Consider the following 19,398-nt stretch of genomic DNA (forward strand, 5'->3'; position numbering starts at 1 on the left):
GGACCCTTACATCACAGTAGCGGGGTTGAACTGTGTTCACGTGCTTGTCAGCACAGACTGAGAGTAACGTCTTTGACCCTCAATGTCAGTTGGTAGGCCTATATACACTACCGTTCAGATGTTTGGGGTAGGTAGAAATTTTTGTACTGCATTTACAGTATGTGTTTAAAAATGCAGTAAACGAGCAAGAAACTTTTCTCTTTTTTAATATTTAAAAATGTAATTCATTCCTATGGAGGCGAAACCATTGCTCCAGTCTTCAAGAACAACATATATTTGAAATAGAAATCTTTTGTAATAATGTAACTGTACACATTCATACTGCGGCTTAAGGCTTATTGTAGATGAAAACCTGATGTTTTTGTTTGCAAAAGAAATGCAAGGAGATTAAAAACCTATTAGAGTTGATTTAGTAATGTGGTTTCTAATATCTCTTCAGGCAGCTCCAATTGTGTCAATCTTCTGTGTGATCGCAACTCTCATTTCATTCAGACTGATCCATGTGGGGCATTGCTTTTATAGGATGACATATTAAAGAGTCTTTTTTAGATTCACCCTGAAGGCATTCTGTCATGAAGTCAGCTCTCTTGGCTTTTCTGTCTTTCAATGAAACTGTAAAGGAATCAGCATTGATATATTGTAGGCTTTTAAGGCATCGCTGTATTGAAATCTCTCAAAGGTTCTTTTTCATCTTTTTATGCACAGTTAATTTGGCTTAAAATTCCTTGACACTGACATTACCCACGCTGATATCTCAGTCAGTAAATATAAAGGTGTAGTTATTTAATTTGTATTTATTTACACTACCAGTCAAAAGTCTTTGAACAGTAAGGTTTTTAATGTTTTTTAAAGAAGTCTCATTTGCTCACCAAGCCTGCATTTATTTGTACTGCAAAAACAGTAAAATTGTAAAATATTTTTACTATTTAAATTTTGTTTTGTATTTGAATATATTTTAAAATGTAATTTATTCCTGTGATTTCAAAGCTGAGTATTTAGCATCATTACTCCAGTCACATGATTTTGCTGCTAAAAAAAAAAAACATTTATTATTATTATTATTATGTTGAAAACAGCTGAGTAGAATTTTCTCAGGTTTCTTAGATGAATAGAAAGTTCAGAAGAACAGCATTTATTAAAAAATAGTATAGTTTATAGTTATATGAAAACTTTTTATTTCTGATAAATGCTGAATTTTGGATCTTTTTGTTGATCTAAAAACCTTATAAAAATAATGATAATAATACATGTTTCTTGAACACCAAATCAGCATATTACAATGATTTCTGAACACTGAAAACTGGAGTAATGATACTGAAATTTTAGCTTTGATCACAGGAATAAATTACATTTTTAAATATATTCAAATAGAAAACAATTATTTTAAATAGTGAAAATATTTCAGACTTTTACTGTTTTTGCTGTACTTTGGATCAAATAAATGCAGGCTTGGTGAGCAAAAGAGACTTCTTTAAAGATCTTATTGTTCAAAAACTTTTAACTGGTATAGTTATTTACTTTTCAAAAGTTTGAGGTTGATTAGTTTTTGATTAATAATTTGTCTTTAAGCTGTTAGTACATTATGCAGCATGGCACAACAACAAGCAGTGTCTGAAGTTAGAAGTGCATTAGATAATGAACACACAAGCAGGTGTGTGAGAGGAGGATGCCAGGCTTAGCTTTATAGCGTGTGTGCATGTGTGAGAGAGAGCAGTCATTGCCACTTCACTGCTCTAATAGAAGCATTGTTGCCCATCTTACTGAGACATTATAGTAAATTGCTGAATGTTATTGATAATCAGATGTACTGTAAATACAGTGTTAATCAAATCTAAATCCAAACAAATAGCTCTTTTATTTGAACCGCACACACATGGGGCAGCCGTGGCCTAATGGTTAGAGATTCGGACTTGTAACCCAAAGGTTGCAGGTTCGAGTCTCAGGTCCGGCAGGGATTGTAGGTGGGGGGAGTGAATGTACAGCACTCTCTCCACCCTCAATACCACGACTGAGGTGAGTCCCTTGAGCAAGGCACCGATCCCCCAACTGCTCCCCGGGCGCCGCAGCAATGGCTGCCCACTGCTCCGGGTGTGTGTTCACGGTGTGTGTGTGTTCACTACTGTGTGTGTGCACTTGGATGGGTTAAATGCAGAGCACAAATTCCTTGTATGGGTCACCATACTTGGCCTCACTCACCCCCTTTCCTTTCCTTCCTTTTCCTTCCTTCAATCACACTGGCCGTGCAACAGGTGGCCCATCTGCGCTGATAGATTTAATGACACTCTGAGCCCCTGTCCGGGCAGACCGCGGTCTGTGCAGAAGGAGTTTTGTCAAAGCTTGGAGAGAGGCTGATCTTTGTGGCAGTAAACGGTTCCTGCTGGATTCAATCGTTGATAATCCGAGTAATCCCATAAACGAGCAGACTCCTCCCTGCGGATCCTCCTTCTACAGCCGTCCTGTTTCGCTCATATCCCATCTGTTCCATCAGCAGAGTGAGTCTGTGTTCGGACAGGTGCTCTGCGTGCCTGGTGAGGTTTGGTCGAGTGGTGCTCGCAGTCATGTGGCATCCGGCGGCGTTGCCTCTTCACGGGCAGAGTCACGGCAGAGAGAGCGGTCACTACAACCACCGTGAGTATCTGATAATAAGATACTACTGTAGTACTTAGCTTCCCAGGAATAGCATGGCTGGTGCATCCTAAGGGAGGATGAGAAAACTGCTGTGTGAAGCAATTGTAAAAACATTTATTTGACTGATTTCAAAATCTGATTAGATTGTACATGGATATTTGCATTTTAGAGATGTGTTGGTATGATGTGTGAGTAAAGAACCTGTTATATTGTTTGTTATTTATAAGCAAGTGAATACATTTATGTTTTTACATTAATTAATAATTATATTTTCAAACAGCCCTTGGTTGGACAAACAGATAGTCCCATCTCAAATTTATGTTGGAGACAGTATTTTAACATTGAAAAATCCAATCCAAAAAATCTAATCTAAACCATTAAAAATGCTTTCATTGGTGTAACTAATAGGTTGATTCAATCATGTTCAATAATATATTTGACTTTTTTTTTTTTTTGCAGTGCACATAGTGAAAGTATGCTTGGTTTTGATTGGTTGATTGATTGGTTTTTTTAATTGTATACTATTAGTCAAAAGTTTGAGAACAGTAAGATTTTTAATGTTTTTAAAAAGTCTCTTCTGCTCACCAATCCTGCATTTATTTGATCCAAAGTACAGTAAAATATGTCAAATTTAGACTTTTTTTTTTTTTACTAAAAATAAAGTTTTTTATTTCAATATATTTTAAAATGCACTTCAAAAGGTGAATTTTTAGTAGCAACTGCAGTGTTTTTTCAAAGTCTTATGATCAAGTCTTATGAGTGCATTATCATTTATTTGATTAAAAATACAGTGAAAAAAGGGTAAAATATTATTATAATTTAAAATGGCCATTGTTTATATTTTTAAATCTAATTTATTCCTGTCTTTAGTGTCACATGATCCTTCAGAAATAATGTTAATATCCTAAATTAGATTTTTTTAAATTGATTTTTTTTTATTTAGTATTAAAAACAATTGTGCTGCTTAATAAAATGCACCAAGCCTGTATTTATTTGATCCAACGTACAGCAAAAACAGTAACATTTTGAAATATTTTTACTATTTAAAATAACTGTTTTCTATTTGAATATATTAAAAAAATAAAATTTACTCCTGTGATTTTAAAGCTGACATTTTAGCATTATTACTCCAGTCACATGATCCTTCAGAAATCATTCTAATATTCTCATTTGCTGCTCAAAAAACATTTATTATTATTATTATGTTGAAAACAGCTTAATAGAATTTTTTCAGGTTTCTTTGATGAATAGAAAGTTTAGAATAACAGCATTTATCTGAAATAGAAATCTGATCCATTTAAAGCATCCTTGCTAAAAAGAAGTATCAATTTCTATAATTTCTTTGTCAAAAGGAAAATTAAATTGACTCCAAGTTTTTGAATGGTACAGTGTATAATGTTACCGAAGCTTTTTATTTCAGATAAATGCAGATCTTTGGATCTTTCTATTCATCAAAGAATCCAGAAAAAAACTCAACTGTTTTAAAAATGTATAATAATAATAATAAAATGTTTTTTGAACAGCAAATCAGCATATTAGAATGATTTCTGAAGGATCATGTGACCCTGAAAACTGAAAATTTAGCTTTAATCACAGGAATAAATTACATTTTAAAATATATTCAAATAAAAAGAACAAACAGTTATTTTAAATAGTAAAAACATTTCAAAATTTTACTGTTTTTGCTGAAATAAATGCAGGCTTGGTGAGCAGGAAAAACATTAAAAAAAATTACTGTTCAAAAACTTTTGACTGGTAGTGTATTTATATATTATATATTAGGGATGCACGATATGAAAATTTTTTACCGATACAGATAGCCGATAATTAAGTCCTTCTTGTGGCCGATACCGATACGTTCATATTTTTATATGATAATTTTGTGCACCCAGGAGAATACAAAATCTGAGATAAATTAATGAAATGTATATTACTGTATATATCTGGGTCTAACAATCATAGCAAACATCAGTCCTGACTCTTCAAAAATGTTTTTATTTTTTGTGTAAGGCACCACAATTCTAAATAAATAAAATGCTTTGACATTTGTCAACCTGGAAAAAATGAAAAGTGCATCATGGAGTAACTTCAGATGTCCAAATGTCCGTTAAAGCTTCTTATTGATCATATTATGAATGTGTGCAGCAACCAAATCGTACAAGGCGGGGAATAAAACATCAGAATCGAGATAAAAACATCTCTACTTTTCAGAATGCCGCAAGCCCAACGCAGGTCATATGACATGAACCAACCAATCAGCTTCACCCGTTCCCTTAATAACATTGAAAGCACTGCCAAAGTGGAGAAACAGCTTATCAAAGCTGTACAGGAATAACCATTTTTAAATAAATTTAATAACAGAGCTACAGCAAACAATTTTTAATGCTGAAAATCCATTTATCCTTCGCTGAAACTTCCGCGTCTTTATGGAGAGCGCAGGTCATGTTGCTTTGCAACGGCAGACGCCACAGCAGAGCAGGCTACAGAGTGGTTTGGAAAGAAAGAGAAAGCGGCCCGTCTAGCGTTTTCCACGCGTTTTTAGGCGCGACATATAAACGGCCCCTAAAACAGATTCACCGCGATGATGACCTCTGAAGTGAGATTTGTTGTGTTAAAACTTGATGGCTTTTTATCTCCTCTCAGAATCCTTGCTAAACATGTGTTGCAAATAGCAATAGCATTGTCCTCCTCTGCCTCCGTGAAAAAACTTCCAGACCTGCGAAGACGATGATGACGACACAGATGATGACATATTACACGCGACAAAGTCCGAGAGTCACTGCAGTTTTAGTCTCGCGTAGCCAGACCTTCAGACTGACGGCTGAAGGTCTGGAATTCATGGCAGCTTTAATTGGCCAAGGCCCGCCCATAAGGCTGTTTGACCGACATGTCAAACAACCAATCACAGTTCGTTTCGTTCAGCGTCACGTTTCGATGCATGGAAATGCCTCAACAACAGACTGGCGTGCAACAAGTCAGTCATTGAAATAACCAGCATTGAAAGTTAAATAATAAGAGGGAGAACAAGCAGTAAGTCCGTAATTTGTTCGCGAACATCGCAAAAGTGTATAACAACAATCGCGTCTGCATAAGCATCTTTAAGCAAAACGCCGAGTAAATCAGTCTGCGCTTTGTTTCCCGGCGGACCGAAAATAAACGCGACACTCGCGTCTCCCAGAAATCCGGTCAAATTCAACTAATCAGATGACGACTTCGACATTCCTGAAGTGTTTCCAGTTAAGTGTACCATATGCATCAGACGTTTAGCCAACGTTCCGTGGGCGTGACGTCTGAGGCTGAGACTACTGCTGTTTATAGCTGCAGTCACTTGCACTCGGAAAGCAGATGAATCTCAGATAAACCAGACTGATTGATTGATTTACCAGCAAGAGTACTTTATCGGATCGGATTTCATTTATTTATCGGAGCAATAAAAATGACGTATTTTTTACCCATATCGGTCGATAATTTATCTGTCCGATAAATATCGTGCATCCCTATTATATATCTATATTGATTAGACACTTGCTTGCATGTCAGTCGTAGTTTGTGTGTAATTAATCCATAACCCCTGCTCTCATCCGTTGGCAGTGAGAGTACTTGGCAAGGCTCTGTTCTCTAATGCTATTCAGCTGTTATAGATCAGGGTAAGGAGGCACTGGAGTATTGCAGATATTTTAGGAAAGTCTGCTTGGATCAATCTATTTCAGTATATCCCTTTATATCTCACACACTCGGGGTACTTCGCCTGCTCGCTTCTTCGCTTCTCTTCTGTTTCTCTCTGACAATAGATCTGTTGAGGGTCGTTTGTGTGCGTGGGTGTGTGTAAATACTTGGACTGACAAGGACAAACTCCCATTTGATCACACAATAGAAAGCGGTGATGGAAGTTGTCGTCGCCGATTGATGGTGGCTCTCTGTTGTTCTTTCTCTTTCTGTTTCTATCTTTCTTTAAGAGGTCTCAGTGTTGACGCAACAAACAAAACTTGCACAGCACTGACTTAGAAAGTGACCCTGCATGGAAGTTTCAAATTAACATTACTGAAGATTACATTTATTTACATCTAGGTGTCTTTAATATAGCGTATATATATGTTGTTTTGGAGATTAGAACTGAAACATACATTACAAGAATGTGGACATGCCTTAGCGGGTTCGTCTAGGCCTCTTAATTCCAGTGATGACAAATCTTAAAGGAATAGTTCACCCAAAAATGTAATTTCTGTCATCGTCTACTCACCCTAATGTCTTTCTAAAGTTGTATAACTTTCTTTTTTCTAAACTTGACCTTATCACCAGTACCTGACCTCATTGATGCTCGAGATTCCCTTGAAGTTTCGGTCCAAAATATGTTAACACCTTCCAAAAAAGTGGAAGCCGTTAGGGAGGACCAGCATTAATGCCTGCTTTTGTGATTAAGAAGCGCATACGGGTGTGGCGTCTACATGCTTTATCCATATGCCGCATTTAATCCATAGCATGCTTGCTTTTTCTTTGAATAATTTTTGTGTTACATGAAGGTATAGTTCAACCGAAAAATTAAAATGTGATGTTTATCTGCTTACCCCCAGGGCATCCAAGATGTAGGTGACTTTGTTTCTTCAGTGGAACACAAACGAAGATTTTTAACTCAAACCGTTGCAGTGTGTCAATCAAATAATGGCAGTCAATAGGACCCTTGGCTTTAAGAGACTAAAAAACATACACAGACAAAACCAAATTAAACCCTGCGGCTCGTGACAATACATTGATGTCTTAACACACAAAACAATCGGTCTGTGCAAGAAACTGAACAGTATTTATATCATTTTTTACCTCTGATCCACCGCAATGTCCAACTGTCCTGAGCGTGTTCACAACATCCGGCGCGTGACGCATTAAATTAATTTGTGACACTGGACCACAAAACCAGTCATAAGATTCATACAGCATCTAAAAAGCTAAAAAATAAGCTTTTCATTGATGGTTTTCATATGGTTTGTTAGAATCAGGCTCCAATCCTATGTTTGGCCGAGATACAACTATTTGCACTATCTGTGCAAGAAACTGAACAGTATTTATATCATTTTTTAGCTCTGATCCACTGCAATGTCCAACTGTCCAGAGCGTGTTCACAACAGCCGGCGCGAATGTATTAACATACTCTGGCATAGTAGACGTATATGTAACTCATTGTTTACACAAAGAGATTGTGGGTACGACGGCTACAAAATATGGTAATTATTTCTGCTTATCCTGATTGTTGCAACCAATTAAAAACTAATGCAAACTCATCCGGGAGTGTTGACCTTTCACCGACTCCAAACTTTTGAGCCTGATCGACTGAAATTATGATTGATTGCTCTTCGTCAGGCACAGGCTGTTGTGAACGCGCTCAGGACATTGCGGTGGATCAGAGGTAAAAAATTATATAAATACTGCTCAGTTTCTTGCACAGACCGATTTATTTGTGTCTTAGGACCTCAGTGTATCGTCACGAGCCGCTGGGTTTAATTTGGTTTTGTGTGTGTATGTTTTTTTGACTCTCAAAGCCGTGGGTCCCGTTATATGACTGGCCGTTATATGGCTGACAGACTGCAATGGTTTGAGTTAAAAATCTTTGTTTGTGTTCTACTGAAGAAACAAAGTCACTTACATCTTGGATGCCCTGGGGGTAAGCAGATAAACATCACATTTTCATTTTTGGGTGAAGTATCTCTTTAAGAGCATGTTGTCAGGCAACAGTGGCAATGGTATTTTTTGAAGCAAATTGCATTTTTGTGTATGCTTGTGCTTATATAATATTCATCAGTATTTAGAAAAACATCTTTGGGTCTTTGTTCTTTGCTGAGATTCTCTGAACTGTCTTTCAACATTGTACAGTACGTTTGACTCTTCATATAAACACTATAGACAGAGCCTCCCTAGTCTTCCTTTTTTTCATTCTGATCCTTTCTTTTACCAGCTCTCTTTGATTGTTTATTTTCACCTCCCTCTTTTGCTGAAGTTACTAAAGGTTATGTGTAGGGCTGACAACAATGTGGTTTCTCACATGCTGCTGTCTTATGCTGTTAGATCCCATTTGTAACCTAACATCTAGTCTAATTTGGTAACACATTTTTGTGTGCTGTTGTTGCCTTAAGGAACTTTAGAAGTGTTTCTTGGAACTCATGGACCACAAAACCAGTTGTAACTCACACAGGTATATTTGTAGCAATAGTCAACAATAAATTGTATGGGTCAAAATCGATAATTTTTCTTTTATGATTTTTCTTTTTCATTTTAAGTTTGCATGACAAAGCTTTCCTATTAAGAGGCCTCTCTGAGTAAAACTAAAAGGATCATGAGCTTTTTTATGTTTTGATTGAGACAGCTGGTTTCAAATATCCCAAGACAGCTTGTTTTCTAAGAAGTTCATACCGACAGTCGTGAGAGGCGTTAAGATGTATTGGGGTGGATGTTTGTGACTTTATCTGTTTGTACTTCTCTGTTGTCTCTCTCTTCACATTGATCCTCTGTTAAACCCTCAAGCTACGAACAAGCTCAGTTTCAAGAATTTTGGCACAGAAATTGTTGTCGTCTCTGGTAATTTGCCTGACTATTAAGCTGGCTAGTGTGACACTTAATCAGTTTTTTTCATACATATACAAAATATATACATATATTTTTGGTGCAATGGGAGAGGGTCCTATACACCATTCTATACAAAAATATAATGTTATATTATATTATTTAGATAATGTTTTTTTTTAAATAAAGTTAGTCATTTTATTTAGCAAGGATGCATGAAAGGAATAGTTCACCCAAAAATGAAAATTCTGTCATTAATCACTCATCCTCACGTTGTTCCAAACCCATCAAATCTTTGGAACACAAATTAAGATTTTTTTTATTAAATCCGAAAGTTTTCTGACCCTCCATAGACACCAATGCAACTGACACATTCAAGGCCCAGAAAGATAGTAAAGACATCATTAAAATAGCCTATGTGACATCAGTGATTCTGCCTCTAATTTTATGAAATAAATTATTTAACCATTTCTTAACTTCCATGTCTTGGAACTCTTGTGAATGCACGTTGATTGATATGGTAGAAATTGAACAGAAGAAATTGGTAAATAAAGTTGTTATTTTGATTTCTTTGCACACAAAAAGTATTCTTGTCGCGTCATAAAATTATGGTTGAACCACTGATGTCACATGGACTATTTTAACAATGTCTTTACTACCTTTCTGAGCCTTGAACGTGGTAATTACATTGCTGTCTATGCAGGAACAGAAAGCTCTCGGATTTAATCAAAAAGATCTTAATTTGTGTTACAAAGATGAATGAAGGTCTTACAGGTTTGGAACGACATATGTGATTAATTAATGACAGAATTTTCATTTTTAGGTAAAAAACCTTTTTCTCAAAACAAGTTTTTTCTCCTACACTGAGCCATAAATCTCTACTTCAGTAACACTTACACACCAAACTTTACATTTTTATTCCTGTCTATATTCTGAAGGTTTTTACAGACAGATTTGTTCATATATAACTTAGGGATGCACCGTAATGAAAATTCTTGGCCGAAGCCAAAGAAAATTACACAATGAGCTGAAGGCCGATTACCAAACACTGTTTTTCGTGTTTTGTCCCCCATGTATTTTGCCAATTTTTTCACCATTGCATAAATAACCAATATTTGCTTTTTACAGTTTTGTCTTGCTTTTCGAAGAAAAATAAAATATTACAAAACAACAATTTAAAAATATTTATTTACCACTGAACATTCTAGTAGACATTATAGCATACCAACAAAGCACAATTAAAATTATAAATTAATAAGTTAGTAAAATATTATTCTTTGCCCATTTTTAAGACCCCCTTCTTAAATCAGTCATGTGTTTTTTAATGTACAAATTAATGCAGCCTTGCTGAGCAAAGAAGAATGTTATATTAAATGTATTAATAGAGCTGTTGTAATGATTGTTATCATTATTTTTGTGTTACTTTTTTATTTTATTTTACAGAACAACAGTAAAATGTAAAACATTATATTCCTATATATATATATATATATATATATATATATGTGTGTGTGTGTGTGTGTGTGTGTGTGTGTGACCCTGGACCACAAAACCAGTCATAAGGTTAAATTTGACAATACAAATAATAAGCTCAATAAATAAGCTTTCTATTGATGTATGGTTTGTTAGGATAGGACAATATTTGGCTGAGATACATATATTTGAAATCAGAAATCTGAGGATGCAAAAAAAAATCAAAAAGACTGAGAAAATCACATTTAAAGTTGTCCAAATTAGGTGCTTAACAATGCATATTACTAATCAAAAATTACATTTTGATATGTTTACAGTAGGAATTTTACAAAAAATCTTCATGGAACATGAACTTTACTTAATTTCTTAATGATTTTTGGCATAAAAGAAAAATCTAAAATTTTGACCCATGCAATGTATTTTTGGCTATTGCTACAAATATACCCCAGCGACTTAAGACTGGTTTTGTGGTCCAGGGTCACATATATATATATTACCCAAGGGTAAAAAACACATTGTTTTCTGTCTACGTTTTTTCTGAGTGACAATATGAGATATCCAAAATCCCCTCAGTTGACTGTAATATGTCAAAAAATAATTTTGAAACTGACTTCATCCTGTGTTTAGATTTTTGTACTAGAAATGTATGCAAATGAGCGCATATTTCATTAAATAATGCCTCAATTGCATATTAAACCTAACATTTTAGAAAGCTTGTAATACAAAAAATGTTTGCAATTATCAATGTAATTAATTAATTTTTTACCCTATTCACCTGCAGTGTCTTTTCAACATTGATGATAATAATGTTCCTTTAGTAATGGCTGCTGAAAATCCAGGAATAAATTACATTTTAAAATACATTCAAATTAAAGTTTTACATTGGAATAATATTTATATTACTGTTTTTCCTGTAAAGAAATGTAGCCTTGGTAAGCATAAGAGACTTCTTTCAAAAACACTAACAAAATCGTGTACAAAATCTTATACCAGTGCGTTCATTCAGTAAAGGACTGTTCATACTAATAAACTGACTTTATTAGTCTTTTTGACCATTCTTTTCATAAATCAGACTACATTTGCCATACTGTATGTGTATTTTTGCAGCAAGTGAAGATGATGAATAGAAAGACATGTTTTCTTGACAGCATTCAGCTACTGTTTTTGAACAGTTTTAACACTCACTCAGGATTTAAAGTGTTCTCTGTTACTTTTAAGTTCATTTTGATAAACAAGAGGTCTGGCTGAAAAGTTACTTCACAAACTCTTGTGCAATGTTCAGTGGAACAGTCCCTGCTGATCTCTGCTGATTGTTACATTGTGACATTACCAGGGGTCATCAAATGTAAGATGACACAAACATTACTCAGGCTTTTAAAACAAGTTCGTCCTGAGTGCTACGGAATATTAGCTGTCATATGATCGCGATATGATAGGATGTTTTGAAACTGATTAATGTTCCTTCATTTCCTGTGGAGTTGTTTCCAAATGTCAATGTATCGACCCAGTCAGCATTTTTTCTGCTGTCCAGTTTCAGACTGTAATGTTTCGTGTACAGTATTATCTCTCTGTCTGTCCTTACTTTACTTCACTTTTTTGTGTGACTATAAAGTAGTCGTCAGCGCAAGTTTTTTTTAAATGTGAGTGATGCATGTGACAAAAATGTGTTTGTTTTGAACAGAGGTTACTACAGGACACAGAGGAGTTCATTGACTTTATCCCTAGATCACTGAATGATGTCTCTTCACTTGATACTCTATTATTCTTTAGTATTCACTTCACTCTTGTCACTCTTGTCATTCACATACAGCAGCAGCTATAGGCCTATGTCTGCAACAGAAAACACACACTCAAGCACACAAGTCATCCAGTTTAAGACAGCACTCAATGCTGCCATGAAAAAATCCCAACACATCCCAGACCTCCTGAGGCCTGAGTGAGTCCAGCTCATTTTCACCTCTGTGAGCGATTCAAGGGACATGAGGGTGAACATAATGCTTTATTACAGCAGTTCTGATAAGAAAAACATGAGCTTGTGTCTGTCTGTGTGTTTGTGTAGCATAATTAATGCTTATTCATTCAAAGAATATTGAACAAGATGTAAAGGTAGTAAAGATAATGTGGCCAGCTATATAATTTATTTTAAGCATTTAGGTTAATTATTTACATATAAAGGTTTATCACTGTGTGCTGATAAACTAGTTTATGATATGGATGACGAAGCAATGTTGGTAACTGAAGTGTGAGGTTTGTGCGTAGTCCTGGGCTTTGGAGGATTATGGACACATGGCGGTAATCAGGGTTGATTTAATGTCCTGCGGCTCTCCACGGCAGGCTGGGATGGAGTGGGACAGTGTCCCATTTCTCAATCACTTCTACCCCCCTTCAACCTTTTTTGTGTCTGTTGCCCTCCCTACAACCCCCGTCTTCTTGACAGGTGGTTGAAAATATTTGTCAGTGATGAGAAGAGGGTTTAGTGTCAGTATTGATCAGATGTCAACTTCATTTAGGACCGAAATAAGTGATTTAAGTGATTTTGTTTAAAAAGGGGGGGGGGGGGGGGGAGGGGGGTGGAACCTGTTGTCATAACCACCGTCGGGATTTTTCACGCAGTGGGTGTGTGTTTGACTGTGTGGTTCCAGCCAATACCATGCTGCTAGATCTAAAAAAGCTGAATCTTAAAACTTACTTTTGGGGATGTCCTGTTATTTAATAACCAGCAAAGTCTAGTTTATTGCTTTTTTTAAATCAATAGTGTTTTATTCTTAAAGGGGTCCTAATATGCTCTTTATTTTGTTTTGGGGGTACACAAGAACATGCTCTCTTGCTTGGTGGTTCGAAAAACGCATTGTTTTTTACTTAATTCACATTGGCTGGCACAAATGGCTCAATTAGTTCCTGGTTTGATGAAGGTCCGCCTTCCGAATAGCGAAATGTGTTGTGATTGGTTAGCAGTCCCACTACTTTTTGATTGGCGCACAGCTTAGACGGCGTTTAAGTACTGCCATGCCCCTTCCCAAAGCAGCACGTTCCGTGTACAACTGCGCAAGCTAGATTAAAGTGATTTTTACGTTTTGAATATGGATATTTTTCTCACAAAAACACATCAGATCGCTAAAGGAGGCTTTTACTGACCCCCTCTGGAGCCATGTGAGGCACTTTTTTATTATGGATCAACTTGTTTTGGACTGATGGAGAGAAACACTTGTCTGTGCCATTCTAAAGCTTGGGAGTGGCAGGATAATTTTTAATAACTCCGATTGCAATCGTCTGAAAGAAGGAAGTCATATACACCTAGGATGCATGGAGGGTTAGTAAATAATACGCTACAGTAATGTTGGTCCTATCATGATAATACATGATATTATCATTATTGTGCTAATTTATTTAATTATTTACATGCCCGAAATCAGCTCCACTATAAGGCTTGTGAAGCTATCTACACTGTATGATGAATAAATCTCTTACCACACACTGCACACATCTACGGCGCGGCTCCAACGTGGCAACCGATGATCGTCACTCTAGTCAATGCTTGTGTTTACATCAGCCACGGCTACCGGAGCAGTTCGCTGTTTTTTTACTCAATGCTTGTGAAAGTTAGGCAAATCCCCCATCTTGGGGGCGGGATTTATTTGAATAATATTCTAATGGACTGCGTTGTGACATCGTAGCATCCGGAAAACAAACGCTGTAGTCCAAAGGAGCCGTTTGTTGTAGTTTCTTGAAAAGGGATTTTTTTTAAAAACGTAATATCTCCCTTTGGAGTGGACTTTGAGATTTGTAACTTTGTAGAGCGTTTTATGCCCAAACATACACATCACACACTGGCTAAAATTCAAAAAGTGAAAAAGCACAATAGAACTCCTTTAAAATGCTAAATGTTTCTTTTTGCAATAGGACTTGCATTGTTTGTAGTTAAAATGAATAAATAATTAATTGATGTTTAGTTTCTCTATTTCATGTTTTGCATTTATTGGCTCAGTGGAACAATATTGAAGGGTTAGTTTGCCCAAAAACGAAAATGTCGTTCCAAACTGTTGTAGGAAAAAAAACTCATTTAGAGAAATTGGCCTTTAAAAATATGAATTGTAATTGAAATCTATTGACACAAATAGATAAAGTGTCATAAAAGAAACACTTAACAGTGTCATTTGGGCGTTCTTTCCACTAGTCTGAAAAAACACTTAGCCTAAAATCTCAAACTTGACAGGTACATGAAAAAAACAGTGTTTTTGCCTGCAGTGTCTCCCCTTAAAGGGATAGTTCACCCAAAAATGAAAATTCTGTCATTAATTAATCACCCTCATGTCGTTCCAAACCTGTAAGATCTTTGTTCATCTTCGGAACACAAGTTACGATATTTTTGATGAAATCTGAGAGCTTTCTGACCCTGCATAGACACCAACACAACTGACATGTTCTGAAGACGAACAAAGGTCTTGCAGGTTTGGAATGACATGAGGGTGAACTAACCTTTTGAAAACGATCAATTAAAAAACGGTCAGGAAAGTTTAAATATTGTAAATTACTGTATGCAATACAAAAATAATATAATAAATAATCTGTCTATATCATGTACTTTCAGTCAGCATGTATTACAAGTTAGTGTGTGATAGGCTTAATGAATTAGAGCCCTGCTGGAGACTCCGCACCTCGGCTGACCAGTAATTAACAATTAAAAGATTTTAACTATCCCTCTCCAAATCCTATTGTTTTCCAGCTCATGAATCTGTGACTAATGGCAGACTAATGTCAGGCTACTGCTCTGCTGTTCATTGAAACTACACACAACTTTCTCTGTTTTTATTGTACCAGGTATCTGTGAGGATGTTGTTTACACCTTATTGCATCAAACATGAGAGTTTATGTGTGTGATTGCGCCCGCATTGACCTGTGTGATTTCATGTGGCCTCCACTGAACTTGATAGCAGTCTACCAAAGGCTGCACTTTGCTCCCAGACAGCTGGACAAAGGTCATGGGCATTGCAGAGAGTCATTGTGAAATCCTGATGAATGTCTGGCACATGGACCATCTCAGAAGAATATGATCTGAATCATCAGCTAAAGGTTGATGCATCTAAAAGAAGGTTTTTCTTTAGACCTAATAAAATGTGTCTGCAGAGATAGTAACCTTGCCGTCTATAGGGTGTCAATTATACCTGTGGTACTTGTATATTTTAAAGTCAACATAAAAGTAAAACTTTGGAGTACAAGGTGAGAAGCATATATTGTGGGGGAGCCTTTACATCCTTCTCTACCTTACAAAAATGTTGGTATTGATTTGGCCGTGAACATTAATTTGCTATATTGTGTTTTTTTTTTTTCAAAAGCCATAAAAATGATGTGTGACAGCCCTGTTTTTAGCCTTAAGTGTTGAACTTGTGGAGTCCGTTTTAAATGTAATGGATCAGGTGGGTCATCTGAGGATAGGCCGACGTGCAGACCACTGTATGACCATGTTTCCGCCCTACCGAAGGCATCTTGGCCATCTGCCACAGAAATTCCCCCTTCTGTCCCGAGTCTGGGACACACACACATGCAACCAGCTTGGAAGAATACAGCTTTTGCAGACTGTTTGTTTACAACATGCAGTTTTTAAGTGCTGAAATTCATGATTATGACTGGTTAATAAACCAGAAATCCTGGATCTGTTAAATTTTGAGTAAAAGAAACAGCAAGGGAATTGATTATATTACAAAAGAAGTTCATTTCAGACACATCAAGGGTGTGTCTCACCCTACATTCTAAGAAACAAAGTACAAACTGTAACTGGACCAGCCCAGTACCCATTAAAAGGTACTAATATGTACATTTTAGGTACTAATATGCACTTTTAAGGTAATGATGTATACTTGTTGTGACCCTGGACCACAAAACCGGTCATAAGGGTCATTTTTTTCAAATTGAGATTTATACGTCATCTAAAAGCTGAATAAATAAGTTTTCCATTGATGTGTTAGGACAGTATTTGGCCGAGATACAACTATTTGAAAATCTAAAATCTGAGGGTAAAAAAATCTGAAATTGCCTTTAAAGTTGTTCAGTTGAAGGTCTTATCAATGCATATTACTAATCAGAAATTAAGTTTTGATATATTTACAGTAGCAAATTTACAAAATATCTTTATTTCTATAAAGATGATCTTTCCTTCCTAATGATTTTTGGCGTAAAAGAAAAATTGAGAATTTTGACCCATACAATGTTGGTTTTGTGGTCCAGGGTCACATTTAGAAGTAAAAAGGGTACAAAGATGGGGTACCTTTTAGCTTTTGTATCTTATGATACTGCCCCAGTGACAACTTTGTATCTTTTTTTCTCGGAGTGTGTAAACTTTTCACTTAAGAAGTTTATGCAAGATTTAAAACATGTCATATAGATGACTTAAATTAAAGATAATGATTTAAAAATCAAAAATGTTTTGTCCTTATTGTTGGACATTATGATATATTACTTTAGCTAAAAAAAAAACAACAACTATATTAATGCACTATTTTGACTGATAAACTCTTATAACTGATTATTCTCCGTTGACAACATAGTAGTTTATGTGTCTTGTAGCACTCTGATGTCTCTTATTTCTCATTTACTAAAATAATTCCAGCTCGAATCAACATTATACATCGATTTATTTATTTGATAAGCAGCTATATGATAAGCAGGATACGTTGGACTCATTATCTAAAAATTAACCACTTCAGGGTGACATAAATCCTCTCTGCTTCACACCGTCTGCAATAACACATAGGCAGTAAATTTGAAATATCCTGCCAGAAATAAACAGTTACAGTCATTTTGTCATAATATATGACCAAATCATTGATAAGGCTATTTGTATTGCTAAAGCAACCCCTTGAAGCTGTATTCATGTTAATTTAATCTTAGATGAATTTGATTTGATCTTGATGAATGATGAAATGAGGTAACGGATTGCAACACTATCAGTATTGGCAAAAAGGTGCAACCTTTGCCCTGTATGTGTCCTTGTACTGCGTTAGATAGATTATATGTGTTTGTGCCGGTACAAACTACCATTACCAGGCACTCATATGTAGCACTCCATCAGCTGCTGACTGAATGTAAAAGCTGCAGGGCTTAATGGATTCTCTCAGTGAAGTGTCCTCTTACATTTACTTAAACAGCGTATTATTTCATTACACATTTTGGACCTAATAACGGAGGTAATTGATGTTCTGCAAAGGCACACGTTTCCACGGGTACTCAATGTCCCTGGGGGAACATACTTACCCTGTTCTCTGACATCAGTACATGCTAAATAAAAACATAGGACGTGTTATGATAAATATACCTGTCACATTGACCCATTTGATTGTTTGATTTGTACATTACATGTCTCAGGTTTGGAATAATTATGATTTTCAGCCATGATTTTTTTTAAAAGTCTCTTTAAACCAAGTCTCACCAAGGTGGAAGTCCGTTTCCACCACTGAATAAATTTTGTTTAATTTATTTTAGAATTCTGATTTTTTTTTCAGAATAACATATAAACTCACAATTCTGACTTTTTTCTCAATTATTATATTATATTTTTCTTAAGTTATAAAGATCAATTCTCAGGGAAAAAAGGCTGATATGTTCTCAGAATTGCGAGTTTATACCTCATAATTCTGACTTGATAACTCACAATTAAGAAAAAAGTCAATTGCGAAATATAAACTTGCAATTCTAAGAAAAAGTCAATTTTATCTTGCAAGTCTGTCTTTTTTTTTTTTTTTTTTTTTTTTAGAAATGTGAGTTTTTCAATTCTGACTTCATTTCTGAGAATTGTAACTTTATTTCTTAGAGCAGAGCCCAGATTTATCAGGATGGCCTTGGTGGTGATCCTTGGATTCTTTTTTTACCTCTTTTTACTGTCACTTTTGGCTTCCGACCACGTCCTCTGAGATTTTTCACAGCTCAGTGAGCTCCTTTGTCTTAGCCATGACTGTCCACAAACCAACAGCAGAGAGCTTCTGTTTTCACCTGTTGAGTTGATTAAAACAGCTGTTCCCAATGAATCAGGGTAATTAGGATGCTTTAGAAGAGCTTGGACTATTTGGAATGGTATAGAACTTTGGATTTTCCCATAGACTGTGACAGTTTGCAAAGGGTATAAATAATTTTGGACATGCCACTTTTTGTTCAAATGTAAATAAAAGCTGAGAAATATTTTTTCCACAATGATGCCTCTTGTACATCGTCTTATTATCTTTTGGGAGAAGCCTGTGTCATTTCCGGTCAAAAAAAAAAAACTTGGTTGGTTGAATAAAAGTAACTTTAAGTCAGAATTTGCTAGGGGTATGAATAATTTCGGGCTTGACTGTATAAGAACTGTATACAAACTGCAAGTTTATATCTCGCAATTGCAAATTTATATCATTCAATACTAACTTTATAACTTGCAACAATGAGTTTATATCTCACAATTCTGACTTTATTTTTTTTTTCTAATTGTGAGTTTGTCGCAATTCTGACTTTGTTTTTCAGAAATGCAACACAAACTCGCAATTCTGACTTTTTTCTTGCTATTGTGAGTTTACATATCGAATTCTGGCTTTTTTTCTCAGAATTAAGAGATATAAACTAACAACTGTGAGTTATAAAGTCCAATTCTGAGGGAAAAAAGACTGATATGTTCTCATAATTGCGAGTTGATATCTCACAATTCTAACTTAAGAACTGGCAATTCGGAGAAAAAAAGTCAATTGCGAGATATAAACTTGCAATTCTGAGAAAAAAGTTTATATC

The 19,398-nt window shown here is 35.6% G+C and overlaps 1 protein-coding gene across 2 annotated transcripts in view; it reads left to right on the plus strand.

Moving 5' to 3' along the window:
• rxrgb (retinoid X receptor, gamma b) overlaps window positions 1-19,398 on the plus strand; it is a 35,954-nt gene that overhangs the window by 3,601 nt on the left and 12,955 nt on the right. Inside the window, exon 1 of one of the 2 annotated variants that reach the window (XM_073852721.1) lies at window positions 2,471-2,628. The exons of the other annotated variant lie outside the window; for it this stretch is intronic. Coding sequence (XP_073708822.1) covers window positions 2,559-2,628 — 70 coding nt within the window. The 5' untranslated portion in view covers window positions 2,471-2,558. Of the gene's footprint in view, window positions 1-2,470; window positions 2,629-19,398 lie in introns of those variants that run through there. 2 annotated transcript variants of the gene reach the window in all.

The sequence above is a fragment of the Garra rufa genome, chromosome 13, assembly GCF_049309525.1.
Source record: "Garra rufa chromosome 13, GarRuf1.0, whole genome shotgun sequence".
Lineage (NCBI taxonomy): Eukaryota > Metazoa > Chordata > Actinopteri > Cypriniformes > Cyprinidae > Garra > Garra rufa.